Source organism: Trachypithecus francoisi, unplaced genomic scaffold (genome assembly GCF_009764315.1).
Source record: "Trachypithecus francoisi isolate TF-2019V2 unplaced genomic scaffold, Tfra_2.0 Lachesis_group0, whole genome shotgun sequence".
Lineage (NCBI taxonomy): Eukaryota > Metazoa > Chordata > Mammalia > Primates > Cercopithecidae > Trachypithecus > Trachypithecus francoisi.
The window spans coordinates 165,001,981-165,019,984 of NW_022681453.1; the positions used below are offsets into that span (position 1 = coordinate 165,001,981).

Genomic DNA, 18,004 nt, shown 5'->3' on the forward strand with positions numbered 1-18,004 from the left:
ATGCTAGACAGTCTGGGGAACTAGAGGTAAAGAAAGCGAGTGGAGAACTGGTAGAGTTTGGGAAGTTTCCACGTAGGAAGCAATGCTAGAGTCAGAAAATAGAGAAGAGAGCAGAGAACAGGCTCCCTCATGGCCCCAGGAGTTTGTCTCAAACATAAATGTCAGCTCAGTGGTAGCTGGCTGTGTGCTACCTGCTTTTAACTTGCCTTTATGGTTCAGCCTGTGTTTCCCTGGTTTATGTACCCATAGCTGTGATTAAACAGTTGTGGACCTGGGGTTGAATCCTGGTACCACCTGTTACTGTGTGACCTTGTACAAGTCACTCAACCTCTCTGAGCCTCAGTTCCTCAACTGTAAAATGGGATAATAATAACACCCTTGCCTAAGGTTGTAGAGAAAATGAGATACAATGTGTGATGATTTTCCTTGTGTATTAAGTCCAAACAGAAGTTGCCTTTATCATATTCTTGAGTAAATGGCGTAGGAGTAAGTTGGAGAGATGGAGAAAAATGGAGCTGTGGATATCACATTGCTGTCCTTTCTCTGACTGAAAAGTTATTTTCTGGCCCTGGAGGCTGCTAAATCATCATAAATGTGCAGGTACAGTGGAATTATCCGGAAAGTCTTAAAAACTATTCATACTCATGCTCCACTTCCAAGGATTTCTATTTAGTTGGTCTGGGGTGAGGCCTGGGCATCAAGAGCTTAAAACTCCCCAGGTGGTTCTATCATGCAGCCGGACTGAGAACCAGGGCTGCAAGGCCCCAGGTGGTCAATGGCTCTTCACAGCCAGTGGGGAGAGCTGGGAGGGGTATCTTCTCCTTTGTTCCCCACTTCCTGCCCCAGAGGCCATAATGGGCATGGGGTCAGAGGGAAGGGCAGGGGCAGAAGAATCGCCTTGGCTGCAGCTTTGTTGTCAAGTAGAAGATGGTGTTGCAATCCACGCAGGGTCCACTCAGTTCCCTGCAAAGCCTCTGTCCTGCCAGGCCGTGATTCACCCCAAGATAACTCCCCACACCCCTTGTTGGCTCTGATAGCCTGGCCTGCAAAAGAGGAAGGAGGCAGCTGACAGGGCATCAGTAAATCCAAGAGGGTAGACATGCCCTTCGGGATGAGGGACAAGAACAGGAACAGGCTGGGCTTGAGACCTGGGGCTGGAGCTCAGCTCAATTCCTCCCACAAGAGAGGGAAGACAACCCAGTGTGGGCAGTGTGAGTGGTGCCTATGGGGCCTGGCTGTAAGTCATGAAGGGATGCCACAAACACCAAGCTTGCAGCCCTCCAGTCCACGGTGGCTGCAGCAGAGGCAGTACGTCCTCTAGACCTCCATTCTGGATCCATTACCCCTCAGTGGGGTTGCAGTGTAGACAATGCTGAGTACATATCACCCTTTTTTTGGGTCAAATGCACTCACCGTAGCAAGTGTGGTAGAGTCTTGCTCTGCACTTTAGCACTAACCCAGCTGGCCTTGGGGGTTAGATTAGACATGGCTAATCTGTACCTTGTCCTGGGGTGGAGGAAATTGATATTTACTCCAGTGCCACTCATAGTGTGGTCCTCAGACCTGCAGCCTCAGAAATGCAGACCCCTCAGACCCCACTTAAACCTACTAGATGAAATCTCTATTCTAACAGGATCCCTAGGTGACTTCCATTCATGTTAAAGTTTGAGCGCTATTATGAGGCCAGTGGTTCACGGCCCCACTCACATTAGAACCAATGAATCGTCATGCCAAGGCTCCAACCCAGACCAAGTAAATGTGATTTACAGGAATTCACTCTCTAAGTGATTCTAATGTGTAGCCAGGCTAAGGACCACTGCTTAGGGCTCTTTAGGTGACTAAGAACAGAGATGCTCTAGTCACTTAAGGTGATGGAGTTACTGCAAGTGTACACAGGAAGTAAGTAAGACACAGGGAACTGTCCAGACAAGGCTGAAGGAGGTGGACAGGAGGGAGACCCATGGTCCATAGTTCCTTTGGGGACTTGGTCTTCCTGACATCCTGCAGCAGCAGGGGACCCAGCACCTGGCCAAGTAGTCTGTATATCTGTCAGCTCACCTCCTATTGTCTTGTCACTAACAACCACTGCCTTCTACTCTAGCTGTGGTCCAGGAACCAACAGCATCAGCATTACCTGGGAGCTCACCAGAAATGCAGAATCTCAGGCCCCACCCTAGACCTACTTGACCTAAGTCTGCATTTAATGAGGTCCTGGGTGGTTCAAGGGCATATGGACACCGGAGAGGCACTGAGCTACCTCTTGGCTTCTACCACCCCATCTTTGGATGACTGTCTGCTCTATGACCTGCTATCAATTGCTTACTTTTTGCATGTCTAAAGCTCACACTTCTCGAGATGGAGGATCTGGCAGGTTTCTCTGGCCACTAGCCCGGGGAGGCTGTCCCTGTATAGGTGGAACTATGGCTCCGGGATGCTTCATAGGCCTCTGGTCAGTGTTTAGACCAGTGACTCCCAGTCTGTGCCTGTCTCTGGTTCAGAGATAGGGGCCAGGATCAGAGCAAGCCAAGGATCCCCTGAATCCCCCGGAAGTAAGCTGTGGGACTTTGGAGAACCCGCACAAAGAGAAGGGGATGGCATGTACCTTGTGACCTCTGTCCACTGATGGAGAATGACAGGCTGGCAGCATCAGCCTCCACTGCAGACTCCAGCCCTTTCCTCCCACCTCTCTTGTCTGCAAGCTTTTTCATCCATTCCTCCAACGGCTCAGCTCCAGACTGCGTCCCAGCCCAGCAGCCTCAGGCCTGGCCTAGACGTTGGTGTGGTGTTCCCAAGATAAGTGCCACCAATTACAGGCAAGCTGGGGTTTTCTTGTAATGTAGGAACTTGGCTCTGTGGGATTACTCCCCTGTTAATCTTGACAACCAGCTTGCACACTTCCTGAGAACAAGATCAGCATCTTCCTTCCTTCAGTGAACAAATATTTATTTAACAACTATAAGAAGTAAGAAGGTAAGCAATACCCAGCCCCAACCCCAAGAAGCTTGGGGTGCAATGGGGGATGCAGACAAGCAAACGGGCTGACACATCAGTGGGATCAGGACTGAGATAGAGAAGCCTACCCGAGTGGGAGCCTCCACTGATTTGATAGGAACTGGGAGTCAGTATCCCCAAAATAGCTTTAGGAAACCTGGCAGAAATCTTTCTACTCTGGCCAGGCAAGGGGAGGGAAGGAAGAGCGTCAGTACTACAGCCAGGCCATCTGGTGCAATGCTGTGACTCATTCTCTTCAGAGCCATCATCCAAATGCATTTTTGCAAGTTCACAGGGGATCCTGGGGCTGCATGAAAAGAGGGTGTGCATCTGTGTGTAAACACAAGACACCAGACTCCTCTGATCTTGGAGTGTGAAAATAAAAAGCTAGCCTGCAGAACAGCTCTGCTAGGCTAAGATTATCCCTTTTAATCCAGGACACACCCCTGGGCTAGAGAAAGGTATCAACATCCCTGTGTTGGCTAATTAGGGATTAAACCCGGGTTGATTTGATTCCAAAGCCCTTGGTCGTTCCTGTCCCACTGTTCCCACTCAGAGGATGAACAAAGGAGGTTGGGGTGGGGTTTTGGACACTTGAGCCACACATACAAACCAAGATAGTAAAATATTCACCGGATATTTCCTTGAAGCACAGAGAAATTAGCCTCATTATTTAACAATAAAAACAAACATTTCTTCCTGGATCCTCTGCATAAGTCCCTAGTCACTTGGAGCCTTGCTTTACGATGTTCAAGAGCCTTTGCCCTGCCCTGCCTCAATGGTTAGCTCAGCAATGCTATGAATGTCTTTCCTTCAGTTTCTGGTACATACCAGACCTTCCCACCTCTGGGCCTTATCAGAGGCTGTGACACCTGCCAGGCATGCCATTTCTCACCTGTACTCTCTCTCTGGGCTTGGTCCTACCCACCCTTCAGGTCTCGACTTTGATTTCATGTCCCTACCTCCAGAACGTCTCACTACAGCTGTTGAATAATGATTTGGTTATGTTTAATAGAATATAAACTCCATGCTATTAGGGGCTATCTTAGTTTAGATTTCCCCCAGAGAAGATCCTGAAAGAAGGCTTTATTTTGCAGGTTATCCCAAGAAGCACGGGTAGGGGCCCAGGAAAGTGGAGCAGAGACTAGAAGGCAGCCCCTGAGAGAGGCATGTGTTCAAGGCAGCTACCTCTGTGGGCAGCTGGAGCTCAACCCTTGGAGACAGTGTGGAACATGCACGCATCTCAGCGCTTCGCACCCTCTGCCCTTAAGTGTGAGGGTGCTGGGTGTTTAATAAGCCAACTCTTTTCAATCACTGGCTGAGCACAGCTCACTGGAGTGGGGTAGGGGTTAATTTTCCAGCTCTTCAGGGATGCTCTGACTGGGGAAATCACATTGGTCAGTCAGACAAAGCCCTAGGGCCATTAGAAGTTGGGCCATCCTGTATTATAATGAGATGGCCCAAGAGGATATGGGCAGGGGCACCACGGATTGTGCTTCAGGCATCATGTCTATTTCAGTCATCTTTCCGTCCTAACACACAATAGGCTGTCAATAAATATCTGTTAAATGACTTGATAGAGAGATGGAAGGTGAGGATTAAAGAGAAAATCACAATGAAAATAGGCGGGCCTGTCTAGAGCCTCCTCAATGAATAAACATCCTATTTCCTTACTCTGAGCTTCCTGGCAGCCACACTGAAAAATAAAAAAAAAGACGATATTCTTATTTGTATTCTTCATGAGGAGGAAGCACACCAGTTGCTCAGATGAAGGAAAGTATTTTGTGGAACTTATATCTGCAAGGACTTTTCTTCCAAAGCATCAGAGTGGGGATAAGAAGTGACAGGGGGACAACGTCCTCAATAGGTTCCCTCGGTAATGGAGAGCTGGTTTCCTAAAAGTGATTCTGGCATTGTCCCCTAATGAAAGCTGGGAGCGTGATGACAAGCATGACTCCCTGTAAGCACATTTGTAAGGCAGCCAAGACAGGGGGGTCCAGTAAGTTGCCTTTCGAAGACATGAAGGAATCAGCGTAGACAGTGCAGAATGTGTGGAGGAACTAATGGATCGCATGTTTTTCAAATAACCTTCCATCATTGTCCCTTTATGACTCTGAATCCAGAACATTATGCTAGTGCTATAGTTCAAGATGGTGATAGATAGAGAGAAAGATGATAGATAGATAGATAGATAGATAGATAGATAGATAGATAGGTGGCAGTATACTATCAGATCTTTGCTGTGTAACTTTAAACAAGTCATTTAAGCTCTCTGGGCTCTAGTTTCCTTATCTTAAAAATGCGAAAGTGTGTCCATGATCTAGTGCTGTATTATGCACCTTATCAAACTTAGTAGATTTTTAAAAAGAGATATTTTTAAAACTTTGGTGCTTCAAAGGATGTCATCAAGAAAGTGAAAAAGACCATCCAAGAGTAGAAGAAAATGTTTGTAAGTCCTATATTAGATAAGAGATTTGTATCCAAAATACAAAAAGAACCCTTACAACCCAACAATTAAACAACAAAACACTCCGTTTTAAAATGGGCAAAGGATTTGAATAGACATTTCTTCAAAGAAGATTTAAAAATGGTCAATAGCACATGAAAAGATGCTCAAATCATTCATCAGTAAGAAAATACAAATCAAAACCACAATGAGATGCCATTTTACTCCCACTAGGATGGCTGAAGTAAAAGACAGTGCAAGTGCTGACAAGGATGTGGAGAAATTGGAACACTCACACATTGCTGGTGGGACTATAAAATGGTGCAACTACTTTAGAAAACAGTTTGGCAGTTCCCCCAAAATGTTAAACATGGAGCTATCATATGACTAGTTATACCAGTCCTAGGTATATACTCAAGAAAATTTAAAACATGTTCACTCAAAAACTTACACATGAATATTCATAGTGGCATTAGTCATAATATAAGTCAAAATAGGAGCAACCCAGATGTCCATCAACTGATGAATGGACAAACAAAATGTGGTATATTCAAACAAGGAAATATTGGGCAGTAAAAAGAAATGAAGGACTGATACAGACTACAACATGATGAAGCTTGAAAACATTATGCTAAGTGAAAAAAATCAGTCACAAAAGGCCACATGTTATGTCATTGCATTCATATGAAGTGTTCAAAGTAGGCAAGTCTATAAAGACAGAAAGTAGGTTGGTGGTTGCCACATGCTGTGGTAGTTGCGGTAGCAGTGGAAACTGACTGCCAGTGGGTAGTAGGTTTTTGGGGGTGGGGTGTTGCAAATGTTCTCCAATTAGATAGTGGTGATGGCTGCCCACCTTTATACTTGAATCCATGGAATTGTACACTTTATAAGGGTGGACATTATGGTATGTGAATTATATCTCAATAAAAATATTATTAAAACATTAGTGATTTCAGGCCGGGCGTGGTGGCTCACTCCTGTAATCCCAGCACTTTGGGAGGCCAAGGCAGGTGGATCACAGGGTCAGGAGTTCAAGACCAGCCTGACCAACATGGTGAAACCCCGTCTCTACAAAAAATACAAAAATTATCCAGGCATGGTGGTGCACGTCTGTAATCCCAGCTACTCAGTAGGCTGAGGTGGGAGAATCGCTCGAACCTGGGAGGTGGAGGTTGCAGTGAGCTGAGATAACGCCACTGCACTCCAGCCTGGGCAGAAGAACAAGACTCTGTCTCAAAAAAAAAAAAAAAAAAATTAGTGATTTCAAACAATAGCCATTTCTATGTTATGGTTCTATAATTTGGACCGGACTCAGCCAGGCAGTTCTTCTGCTGATCCCCCCTGGGTTCACCCGCATGGCTACCGTCAGAGGGCTGCTGACTGCACTGAATACTAAGATGGCCTCGCTCTCAGACCTGGCAGCTGATGCTGGTCCTCAGCTGGGCACTTTAGTTTTTCTTCAACTGGCCTCTAATCCTCTATTAGGCTACATTGGTTTCATTACATGACATCTCATGACAGCAAGTGGAAGGCCTTGAGGCTTCGTCTTGGGAGTTCTCGAATGTCACTTCTAGTACATTCTATTGGTCTAAGGAAGGCACAAGGCCAGTCAGACTTAGGGGCTGAAGAAATAGATTCCATTTCTTGATGCAAAGAGTGGCTGACTCACATTATAAAGAAACACGGTGAACAGATATGTTGTGACCATCTTTGCACACATGAACATTCCTATTTCAAAGGGCATTTGGGAGGATTAAATGTAATAATTCATGTAATAATTCATGCTGCTAAAGCACAGCACCTGGTACATAAGAATCCTCATGAAGTGGTGGCTATGATAAATATTAGTAAGACGCCCACATCACAGGTGCTACCCCTATTCCTCCATTCTCCCTCAGTGAAAACAAATCATAGACTCAAAGGTGGAAGGATCTTTGGATATTACACAGTGAACCCCTCAGTATCAGATGTGGGAACTAGGTTTCAGAGGAGAGAAGTGATAGACTTGTCCCAGGCCCCTTATCTTCCTTCCCTTAAGGGGGATTCTGAAGTCTGAGCATGACCGAAGGTCTTCATCCAGGGCACATGGCACATCTCCTAGCACATCTAGCCTCACGCTCTTCCCCCCAGACCATTATCCTGGCTCAGGCTGTACACACTTGCAAGGGGGCGTCTCAGAGGAAAAGAATCACAAAAGGCAAAGTGTTGCCTGTGGGTGAAGGAAGAGGAGTCTTGCCCAGTGGTGGAAGGGAGAAGTTACAGGAACTCACTTGGCACAAAACGGCAGCTATAGGTCGTGTCCCATCACAGACATGTTTGGCCACACAGTTTTATTTAAAAATGTTGGATTAGTGGCCAACATTAAAAAATTAAGAGATTTCCCAGAAACAATTCAGGTTTCTGGCTTTTTCTGAAAATCAGGAAGATGTGGCAAAACTGTACTAAATTTCCTCCCAGTAACCTCAGCTGCTCCTTTTAGATGGGCCATGTGGTCTCTGGCCCACTGCAGCACCCACAGGGCCAGAGTCACATCTCCCTGGCTGGCATTTGAGCTTATGCTCCCTTCAAACCTGAACAAAGGGGTTGGAGCACTAGGAGGGGATGGTGTAGATGCAGTTTAGGACCTTTCAAATATCTCTGTTAGCCAGCTTCCTAGGTTTCCAGTGGCTTCTCTGAATCACCGCTCAAACCCTCTTCCTAGTTCAGGTCTACCCACCCCTCATTTCTTACTGCCTGACACTCTGTAAGGCTGGGTGGGAGCCGGGGAGAAAGAGTGGATAGATTGCAAAGCAGATGACAAGTCCTTAGCACCATTTCCCTCTCTGTCCTCACTTCCACCTCCCTCCTTGTGTCCTCTCTCTCCAAGGTCCTCATGGTGACATGAGGAGCCCAGGGTTCCCAAACAGGGCTGAGTAGGGCCATACCATCTGGACCATTTCTTATTGTCTCCTCGGCATCTCCCAAAACTTTACACACTCACATCAGCTAAGGAGTTGGATGCTTTCTATTACAAGCTTTATCCTCTTGAAGGGAAGTCATCCTGCATTTTAACAAAAAAAAAAAAAAAAAAAAAGGGAGCCACCAAAGCCACTGGATGAGCAAGGAGATTGGAAAGCTTTGCTCCTGGTGGCAGCCTGAATCACAGGAAACATTTTGCTGTTAGGCCAGGGTTCTAGGGAGATTAAGTCCAGCAGGGGATCTAGCTGAACTCCAATCACCCACCTGGCCTCCTTTGCCTGTAATCCCTGAGGTGAACAGCACCACCATGTTGCATAACTTCAAGAGACACCAGTGCATGGTGATCTCTAGGCATGGCACCCACTGGTGTTGGGCAATGCACCAGCCCCAGTGGTTGAGATGAGGAGTAAATGAGATAATGGATGGGAATATCCTACAAATATCAGTGATTGTTATTCCCAGAATACCAGCCCGGTTCCTCTGCTGTGTTGAAGGACATCCTCAGAGACATGTTCAGACAAGACCCGAAGCCAGTCAGCACATTCCTACCTGAGAAATAGTAACAGCTTCAAGTTATTGAAAGCCTGCTGTGGACAAAGCACACAACGTCTTACATAGCCCTTTAAAGTAACCCTACTTGTTATCCTCATTTTATTGAGATGAAGAAATTGAAGCTAGAGAGATATCCAGGCACTCGAGAGGTTTGCAAGAATCAATAATAGCTAGCATTTTTTGGGCTCTTACTATGAATAAGTACTTCAAATGTATTAGCTCATTTGATCCTTCCAACAACCCCATTTTACAGAAAGATGAGCAACACGAGTTTAAGTAAATTGTATGTTCAAGATGGATTAATGGAGTCAAAAGGATTGTGAGAAATGAGAATTAATGACTGAAGTATAATTGAGTCGTTGATCTGGAGACTGTTGAAAGCAAGGATAGTTCTCAGAGAGCTTACGGTACTTTCCCAGGTCACATAAGGACAGACTGGGATTTGAATCCAATGCCAAAACTTGGCCTTTTATCCACTTGATATAACATCAGCTGAACCAACACATTTTTGAGCAAGTTTATCAAGCTAAATGGAGTTGCGGTTTGGCTGCTCTCAGGGACTCTATTTGCTTGTCATACCCTCCTACTTGGTTCTGTGCTGCCACCTGGAACTACGGGCACAGAGAGGACTCATCCCATTTGCCCCATCCCTGCATGACTGTGCTGCCCACAGGCTGATGAAGCTTATCCTGGGATGAGGACCATGGACAGCCATAAACCTGTACATGTAGTTGGTATCCCTCCTTCCACTGGTGTCTGGGAGCTACACAGTCTGCACAATCCTCAGGCTCCCCTCCTCAGCCTACTGGAAACAAAATAATCCCTGGCTCTTCTTAAAAGCATCTAACAGGCCCTGAGACACAAGACTTTGTCAAATTTGGGGTTATAATATTTAGTTCCACACTCCAAGCCATGTTGTGGGTGCTGGGCCTTCTCACAAACCTCAGGCTGGGTCCACTCAGAGCCCGTGCTTGTCCTCTCCTGAAACACCAGATTATTTCCATGGTGATTTTTAGCTTTGGTCTCCAGGCAGTTCTGCAGTTGCAGAACAAACCACAGCTGTCGGTTTATGTCTTGAAGGCTGTGTGAGCTTCTTTCCCTGAGAGAGGGGAAGGATTCTTTCTGAGCTGATGCCAGAAGACAAACCTCCACAGCTTGCAGGGGGCATCCCCTATAGCCTTGTAATGGCTTTCAAGAACCCATTTGGCCTTTAACATCTCTTAGCAGCCTGTTAAGTTTATCCCACTCATACTCCTTGCGCATCCATCAGTTCACCATCTTCTCTCTCTCTCAGAAGTTGTATATGTTCATAAAACCCAGAAATTCCTGGAGCAAGGGGAGTCTATGAAATTCTCTTTTAAATGCTTGCTCTCCTGATTTTTCTACCTCCTTCTTCCTCCTCCTGCAGGAATGAACCCCCAAAGAATCAAGAACACACACTTTCAAGGCTGGAAGAGCCTGAGAGGCTCTTGTAGTAATGGGACATCTGTTAATAATGGCAGCAAACACGTGGTGCTCACTCTGTGCCACCCACTGTTCTTGCTGTTTTATAAAGATCATTTCATCTCCACAGCAGCAAACCCCAAAAAGTGGGCCCTACTGCTACCATTCTGAGGAAACCAAGGTACCCAGAAGCTAAGCAACTTTCCCAGGGTCATCTACGCAGCTAGGAAGTGGTGGAGCCTCAGTGTCCACAGCCTGAGTTACCAGGAGAGACTGCCACCCCGCAGAGAATGTTCTGTGAGATCAAAGAGAGGAACTTGAGTGCCCTAGTCACCATTTAACTAGCAGAGATGGAAGTTCTCACATCTCCTTACTTTGAGTAATATGCAAGGAGTGTGATCTTAAAGAGCTAGAGGTTAAATACAAATTTCTTTAATTGAAGGAAACCCTGCTCCATGCCAGGCACTGTGCTAAGCCCTTTATCAAACTTATTTCTCCCAAAAGCTCTGAAGTGGAAACTGTTGGGAAACCCAAACTGTTGGGAAACTGTTGGGAAACTGTTGGGAAACCCAAAGCCAAACTTGTTCAGTAGATGTCTCATACTATACTGTAGAATAGTTGTTTAAAGGTAGCTATAATTTGCAAAGATGATCATAAATATAACATTCATACTAATTACATTTGTGTCTTTTTGGAAGATGGCTATAAAACAGTCACTGTCTATTGGGTGCCTATTATTATTCTTTGATTTCCTCAGTGGGCCTAAAGGGTAATTATGGTTACCCTTACCTTCCAAATGAGGAAACTGATACCTGTAAACATTGAGTGAATTACCCAAGGAAACTTAGGAAGCAACAGAGTGAACATTCAAATCTAAATAGATCTGATTCCGAAGTCTAAGTTCTTTTGACCATCTTACTGCAAGGATGCACACACACACACGCATGTGCACATGTGTGTGCATACCACACACTTGTGTTGTTTCCAATTCTCATAGTCTATGAACTGAGACAGAGAAAGGAGCCAGGCATGGCTGGCAGGCATAGCTGTGCTCTGTTCTTAGAGCAGACAGGACTGATTTTGGTAAACTATTAAACTGCCCCCACAGGAATTCCAAACCCAGGCCTCTCTGTCCCCAGACTCCTTTCCTATCTCAGTTGGCAAATAGCCAGTCTCCCGGCAATAAACCCAAGCAATAGTTTGGGTTTTTTTGGTTCCATTTTGGACATGTTATTTGAACAGCCCTGAATTCAAACTATAAAAGTTCATATAAAGTTCATTATTTTATTTGTTTTAAGGATGGTTCTTAGAATGCTGCCATGCATTTAGGGACTTCTTTCTAAAGCTCATAGGAATTTCTCTTTCAAATAAGTGTTAGATGGGTGTTAAATCTTCTCTTCAAAATTTAATTTGAGTTAACAGTATTGAATCATGTCGGATTCCTGGTTTTGCTCACTGTGGATGGTTATGTAAGATATTTTCACGATGGGGAACTGGGTAAAGGGAACACAGGGACTCTCTGTACTATTTTGGCAATTTCTTGTCAGTCTTAACTATTGCAAAATAAAAAGTGGTAAAGTGGTAATTGAAAGAAAAAAATTACTAGAAAGGGTTTTGCTTTCCCCAAAAAACCTTGTATATAACTTCTCTAATGGTGATAATTCTGTTGCGGAATAAACATTTTACTTTGGCTACCAGGAATCTCAGAGTCAAATTTAAATTCATTCTAGAAATACCTAGGCCCTTATAACCTATGTATTTATGGTTTTTCTCCAAATGCTGACTTTCTACATTTACTTATATTCCTCAGCTCCTGACTTTTCCTCCTTATTTTTATTTTACCATCATTTTAAGTATTTGTATTGTGTGTAGTTTTTTGTGAGGGGCTTCAAATCATTTATGGAAATAAATAGCTTATAAATTTATAAACCAACAAAATAGCTAATTTATGAGATGTTTATGTGTTTTTAAAAATTATTTAGGAATTCTGTTTACCATTACCTAGACTCAATTCTCCCTCTCTACACAGGATTTTGCCCTGAGAGTCACACACAGGTTTCCTGTGCATTGAGAGTTTTCTGCCTTTCTTCGGCTGGTACCAGGCTAGCCAGCAGCGTGAGTTGACACCTCTTGGAAGGTGTTTCCCTCAGACAGGGCCAGCCTCAGCCTGGTTGTCACTCTGCCTGCAGTTCCACCTCACAGATGCCTTTAGGTGCCCGAAGTTTGGGGTCCTTGAGATGGCTCCTATTGACATGTCCCTCTGAGGAGGAACATGGTTTGAGCAGCAGCTGCAACTCAGAAAGAGGCGCTTCAGAAACTTAAGAAAGTGCCTTTTGGGCCGGGCGCAGTAGCTCACGCCTGTAATCCCAGCACTTTGGGAGACCAAGGCGGGTGGATCGCGAGGTCAGCAGATTGAGACGATCCTGACTAACATGGTGAAATCCAGTCTCTACTGAAAATACAAAAAATTAGCCGGGTGTGGTGGCAGGCGCCTGTAGTCCCAGCTACTGGAAGGCTCGGGAGTTACTCGGGGATGGCGTGAACCCGGGAGGCGGAGCTTGCAGTGAGCCGAGATCGTGCCACTGCACTCCAGCCTGGGCAACAGAGCGAGACTCCGTCTCAAAAAAGAAAAAAAAAGTGCCTTTTGTAAGCAAACCACTATGGCACATGTATTTACCTATGTAACAAACCGGCAAGTCCTGCACATCTATACTAGAACTTAAAGTTAAATTTTTAAAAATAGTAAGTGCTAACATTTAAAAATTGTGTGCCAGGTGCTGTGCTAGATTGTAGGAACATAAAAATAAAGAAAGTGGCGTCCCTGCCCTTGAATGGATGACAGTTAGAGATTACTGGACACTTAACTATGTGCATCATCCTATCTAAGCCTCGCCACAGCTCTGTGAGGTTGATAATATTGTCATTCATTCCCATCTTACAGATGAGGACAGTCATCTGCTGAGAACGATGGCAATGCTTCTCAATTGTAGTGAGAGGGACTTTGGATTAAATGATAAAGGAGCTCTTGGGTTCTGAGAATTGGGAGATAGTAGACAGCACCACTATGGGGCATAACAGGTTCTCTTTAAATGGGGATTTTAAGAGATTCCATAGGAGAGCCATAGAATGGGAGCAGCCCCAACCAGGGCAAGGGAAATGAATTAGAGGGTGTGGAATGTTTCTTGTGGGCTTCTCTTCCCCATGGCTCTCTGGCTCTCTTCCCTGCAGGTGTCTGCAGCAGCACCCTCAGGACAGCCTGCCCACAGCCAGTGTCATCCTCTGTTTCCATGACGAGGCCTGGTCCACCCTCCTGAGGACTGTACACAGCATCCTTGACACAGTGCCCAGGGCCTTCCTGAAGGAGATCATCCTCGTGGACGACCTCAGCCAGCAAGGTAGGCAAGGCTTTCCTCCAGGCTCGCCTGGGTGAGCCTTACCCCCTGGGGGGTGGAGTTCCCAAGCAAAAGATTGAAGTTTGGAACTCTTTTAGGCAAGATTCCCCAAGTACAGACCTCCAGATGAGGATTCATGAGCAAGTAACTTACGAATGAAGAACCACCAGGGGAAACCAGTAAGGCAGTGGGGGCCGCAAGACAGAGAAGCCCTGGGGAGGGTCTTGAGGAGCCTCACCTGGGGAGGTCTTGAGGAGCATCACTTCGGCCTGGTCCCGTGGAGGTTTCTCTCCCAGGCCCCACCCAGTCCAACAATCCTCTCCCCAAGACACTGAAGAATCACACGAGGCAGCCCTGTTGTGAGTGCTGACTGCCTCCTAGACCTCGGTGCAGCACTTTACACGTATGCACGTATGTGCATCGGTCCTTAACTCATCATGGCCTAGACAGACCCACTCACATTCTAGAGGAGGAAACTGGGGCCCAGAGAAGAGAGCAGACTGGAGCAGAGTCAGCCAAAAGCAGCAGAGTCAGGCCCAGAGGCCAGACTTGCAGAAGCTGCCTGTATGCTTCCTCTCACAGGAACCTCGCTATTAGGGACAGCCCTAAAGGAAGATGGAGACAGAGAAGCCCCCACCTGACTCCTAGGTCAGTGGCTCTCACACTTGTGTGTGCATCAGAATCACCTGGTGGGACTTTTAAACTACTGACTGCAGGGTGCACTCCCAGAGTTTCTGGGGATAGACTGGGGCCAAAGAGTTTGCATTTCTAACAAGCTCCCAGGTGATGCTAATGTTGCTGTTTTCTGTGGACCACACTTTGAGAACCTCTGCTCTAGTCTTTGGTTTGGGCCTGAGGCCTACATTTCTGGTGCAAATAAATGACCTAGGGACACCCCTCCTGGCCTTCTGGGAAGATCAGAATGCTCCGAGGGGAGCTGAGCATTTGCATTTTTCTAAGGGGAATGATGGAGAAGGGCTAGGATAGCCAGGTGCCTCTGTTAGTTCTTTCTACGGTCCTCACTCCAGGGATGGGCCGAGCCTGGCCATAGCAGTGAGTCAGATTAGCCAGAGGCTCTGGGAACACCTGGGGTTCCTGGGTGCAGCTGGCTGCAAATTAGGCAGGACTAATGAACAGGTGCGGGACAGGGCTGGGTCGGCTGGAAAAGTGCCCAGAGACTCTCTGAACCCTCAAGTGGGGCAGGGTCCGCCTAAGAGCACACCTGTGGTCTGGCCCCCACCATCTGATGAGCTGTGTTATGTCTGTGCCCCTCGCGAGTATGGTAAGTGGAGGAGCTGGGCCCCAGAGAAACGGGCTACCCCAGAGCTGGCAGCCCCACCAGAGGGGATCTGGACTCCCTGCTAAGCAATTAGGCTGCCCCCTCCTGGCCAACGCCCCTTCTGCCCCTCACCACTGGGCTGGCTCTCCATCCAGTGGCCCCGTATTCCCTGTTGACACTGGGGTGCAAGGCCTTTTCCACAACCAAGGCCAGCACTTGTTCCATTTCTGCAGGTCCCTCTCCTTTGTGTGCTTGCCAAGACCCAGATCCCAGACAAGCAGCACCTTGCACACTGTTTTCATTTAATCATCTTGGCCACCCAGAGAGGCAGGGCTTATCAACCCTACTCTACCTCTGAGGAAAACTGTGACAGAAAAAGGTGCTGCGGGTTGCCCTGAGCCACCCTGATGGGCTTCCAAGCTGATGGTCATGACGGCATAGTGTGATAGAATCAGCTAGGTGGGCTTCAGGGTACTCATCTGCGGTGGTAATGCCCACGCCAAATCATTAAATCAGAAAATGCTTGTGATGACCAGCCCGTGACGACCCTTTACAAGTGGAAGTCAGTATTTCTGCTGTTTTCTGGAAGGAAGGAGTTGAGGATCACCCCAGCTTTTGCCGAGTGCTATACCAATCAGACATGGGTGCTCTTACCCGCTTCAAAACCCGCTGAGAATGCCAAACAACCATTGCAGTCTGGAAGTTCTTGCTTAGTCTATTCTGAAGCTCTCTTGCTAGAAGTCTGTGCTACGTAATACTAACAAGGGTTAGAGGTATAGCTAAAGAGACCAGCAGTCGGCCCGAGGAGAGCTTCATAAATTAATGTTTGGTGGGAATATCAGTATTTGGCTGCATAGAACAGAAACCTGCTGCAGTGACTTAACCAATGAATAGAGATTTATTTTTCCTTATAGTACAGAAAGCTTGTAGGGCGGCAATGCAGGATTGGTGTGACAGCTCACAATGCCATTGGATACCCACCTTCATCTGCTTTCCACTTCAACATGCTTAGAGGGTAGTTTTGACCTCATAATCACAACAGGGCTTCTCTACCTCTGGACATCACATACATATTTCAAACAGAAAAAGGTGAAGAAGAGATAGGCAGAGGCCAGTCCAGTTTGTCCTCTTTGGAAAAAAAAAATAGTAAAATAATAGTTTTCTCAGAGTCCTCTCATTCAGTTTATTTCTACCAGAGCTGCTGTCAGCAGTGAGAGGAAGTCTTGGGAGATACATGTTTTTAGCTTCCCCAAGAAACATCAAAATTCTGTCAGTACAGTGGAAGGGGAGAATGAATGGTGAGGAATATGTTACATTTAGCAATGTTAAAGCCAATGACATCACTGAGGGGCTGCCTTTCAGACATGCAAGTTCAGAAATGTTAGTAGCTTGACTAACAGATTCCTCTCTAGGGAGTGGACCAGGGCTGACAATCTTACCAGAAAAATAATCACAAAGTAACAAATCAGCGAAGCATTTTACCAGTGAGAATTGCAACAGCCCAGTGACTGGGACTCCTTTCCTCTACTGCTCAGGACATTGTTCCCCCTGCAGAAAATCTGTGGTGCTTAGAAGACAGATTCCCAGGGAAGGAGTGTACAAAGTCTGCTGGGGGCTCTCGGGCAGGGCTGCCTTAACCTTCTCCAGCCTCCCCAGAGATCCAGCTACCAAAGCAGCCAGGCTACTTGCATCCACAGTTAAGGCCACCTCTGGGCTGGGGAACTGGGGGGAAATTCTTGCTTTTTGGCTCAGTTCTGCTCAATGCACATGTACCGAGTGCCTACTGGGGGCCAGGCCCTACACTAAGGGTTGGAGCAGAAGAGATGCATTAGGTACAACCCCTGTCCTTGGGGAGATCTTAGTCCACTGGGCTGGGGGGACTCCCCATTTCCAAGACTTCATGGAGACCATTGCTTCTCTGTGAACATATTGTTCCTTCTATCTCCACTGGCTTGTTCCTCTTGGCATGTGTATACACGGACATGCACACACACACATACACAATCAAGTTATTCTTATCTTAAACACAAAACCTAACAAGTTTCTCTCATCCTTTTCATCACCTTTTTCTTGGGCCTCTTTCTCTCCTTTCCCCTATAGAATCAACCTTCCTAAAACACTGTCTGGATTCTTGGTCTCAGTTTTGCATCTCCTGTTTTCTCTCCTGGACCCATTGTGTTGCAGACTCCCCTATCAACTGCAATGAGACCTCTTTGACCAGCACCACTAATCTCCTACCAGCTGCCAAACTTAATGGACCCGTTTGCCTTTGGCTTCCTTGACCACTGTTTTAGGTCGGGTTTCCTGAAAGCAGGGCCTGAGATGGAGATTCATGTGCATGTGATTTTTTTGAGGGTGTACTCTCAGGGGAAACCTGTAGGGGAGTGAGTGATGCAGAAGAGACAGAGGGAAGAGCTGAACAAAGATGTGGTTTCAGATGAAGTCCAGCCATAGCCTGGTCCCATGGGGAACTCTGGAGCACAGGCTGCACTGTGGGGTCTGTCTTGCTTTTTACCCTGCAATGGTCAGTCATTGACCATGATTGGGGCCAGGGCCAGCATCCTGCATCACTGTCTGGCACCTGCAGCAGAGACCATTTTAATACCCTAAGGTAAGTCTCCAGAGAAGGGTTCAGATTTCAGTTAGCATGCACAGCAGCTGGGGACATGCAAACCAAACCAAAACTGTTAAGGGGAGCTCAGGGAATCTGATTAGGACACTATATTAGTCTGTTCTCACACTGCTATAAAGAACTGCCTGAGAGTAGGTAATTTATAAAGAAAAGAGGTTTAATTGACCCACAGTTTTGCATGGCTGGGGAGGTCTCAGGAAACTTACAATCATGGTAAAAGGGGAAGCGTGTCCTACATGGCAGCAAGTGAGAGAGAGAGAGAGAGAGGAGGAAGAACTGTCAAACACTTATATAATCATCAGATCTCATGA

General features: G+C 46.4%; 1 protein-coding gene across 2 annotated transcripts in view; it reads left to right on the plus strand.

The window, feature by feature from the left end:
* The window catches only part of GALNT15 (polypeptide N-acetylgalactosaminyltransferase 15), a 67,222-nt gene that overhangs the window by 6,349 nt on the left and 42,869 nt on the right, over positions 1-18,004 (plus strand). The window contains exon 2 of one of the 2 annotated variants that reach the window (XM_033212738.1): positions 13,619-13,785. The exons of the other annotated variant lie outside the window; for it this stretch is intronic. Coding sequence (XP_033068629.1) covers positions 13,619-13,785 — 167 coding nt within the window. The remainder of the gene's footprint in view (positions 1-13,618; positions 13,786-18,004) is intronic. 2 annotated transcript variants of the gene reach the window in all.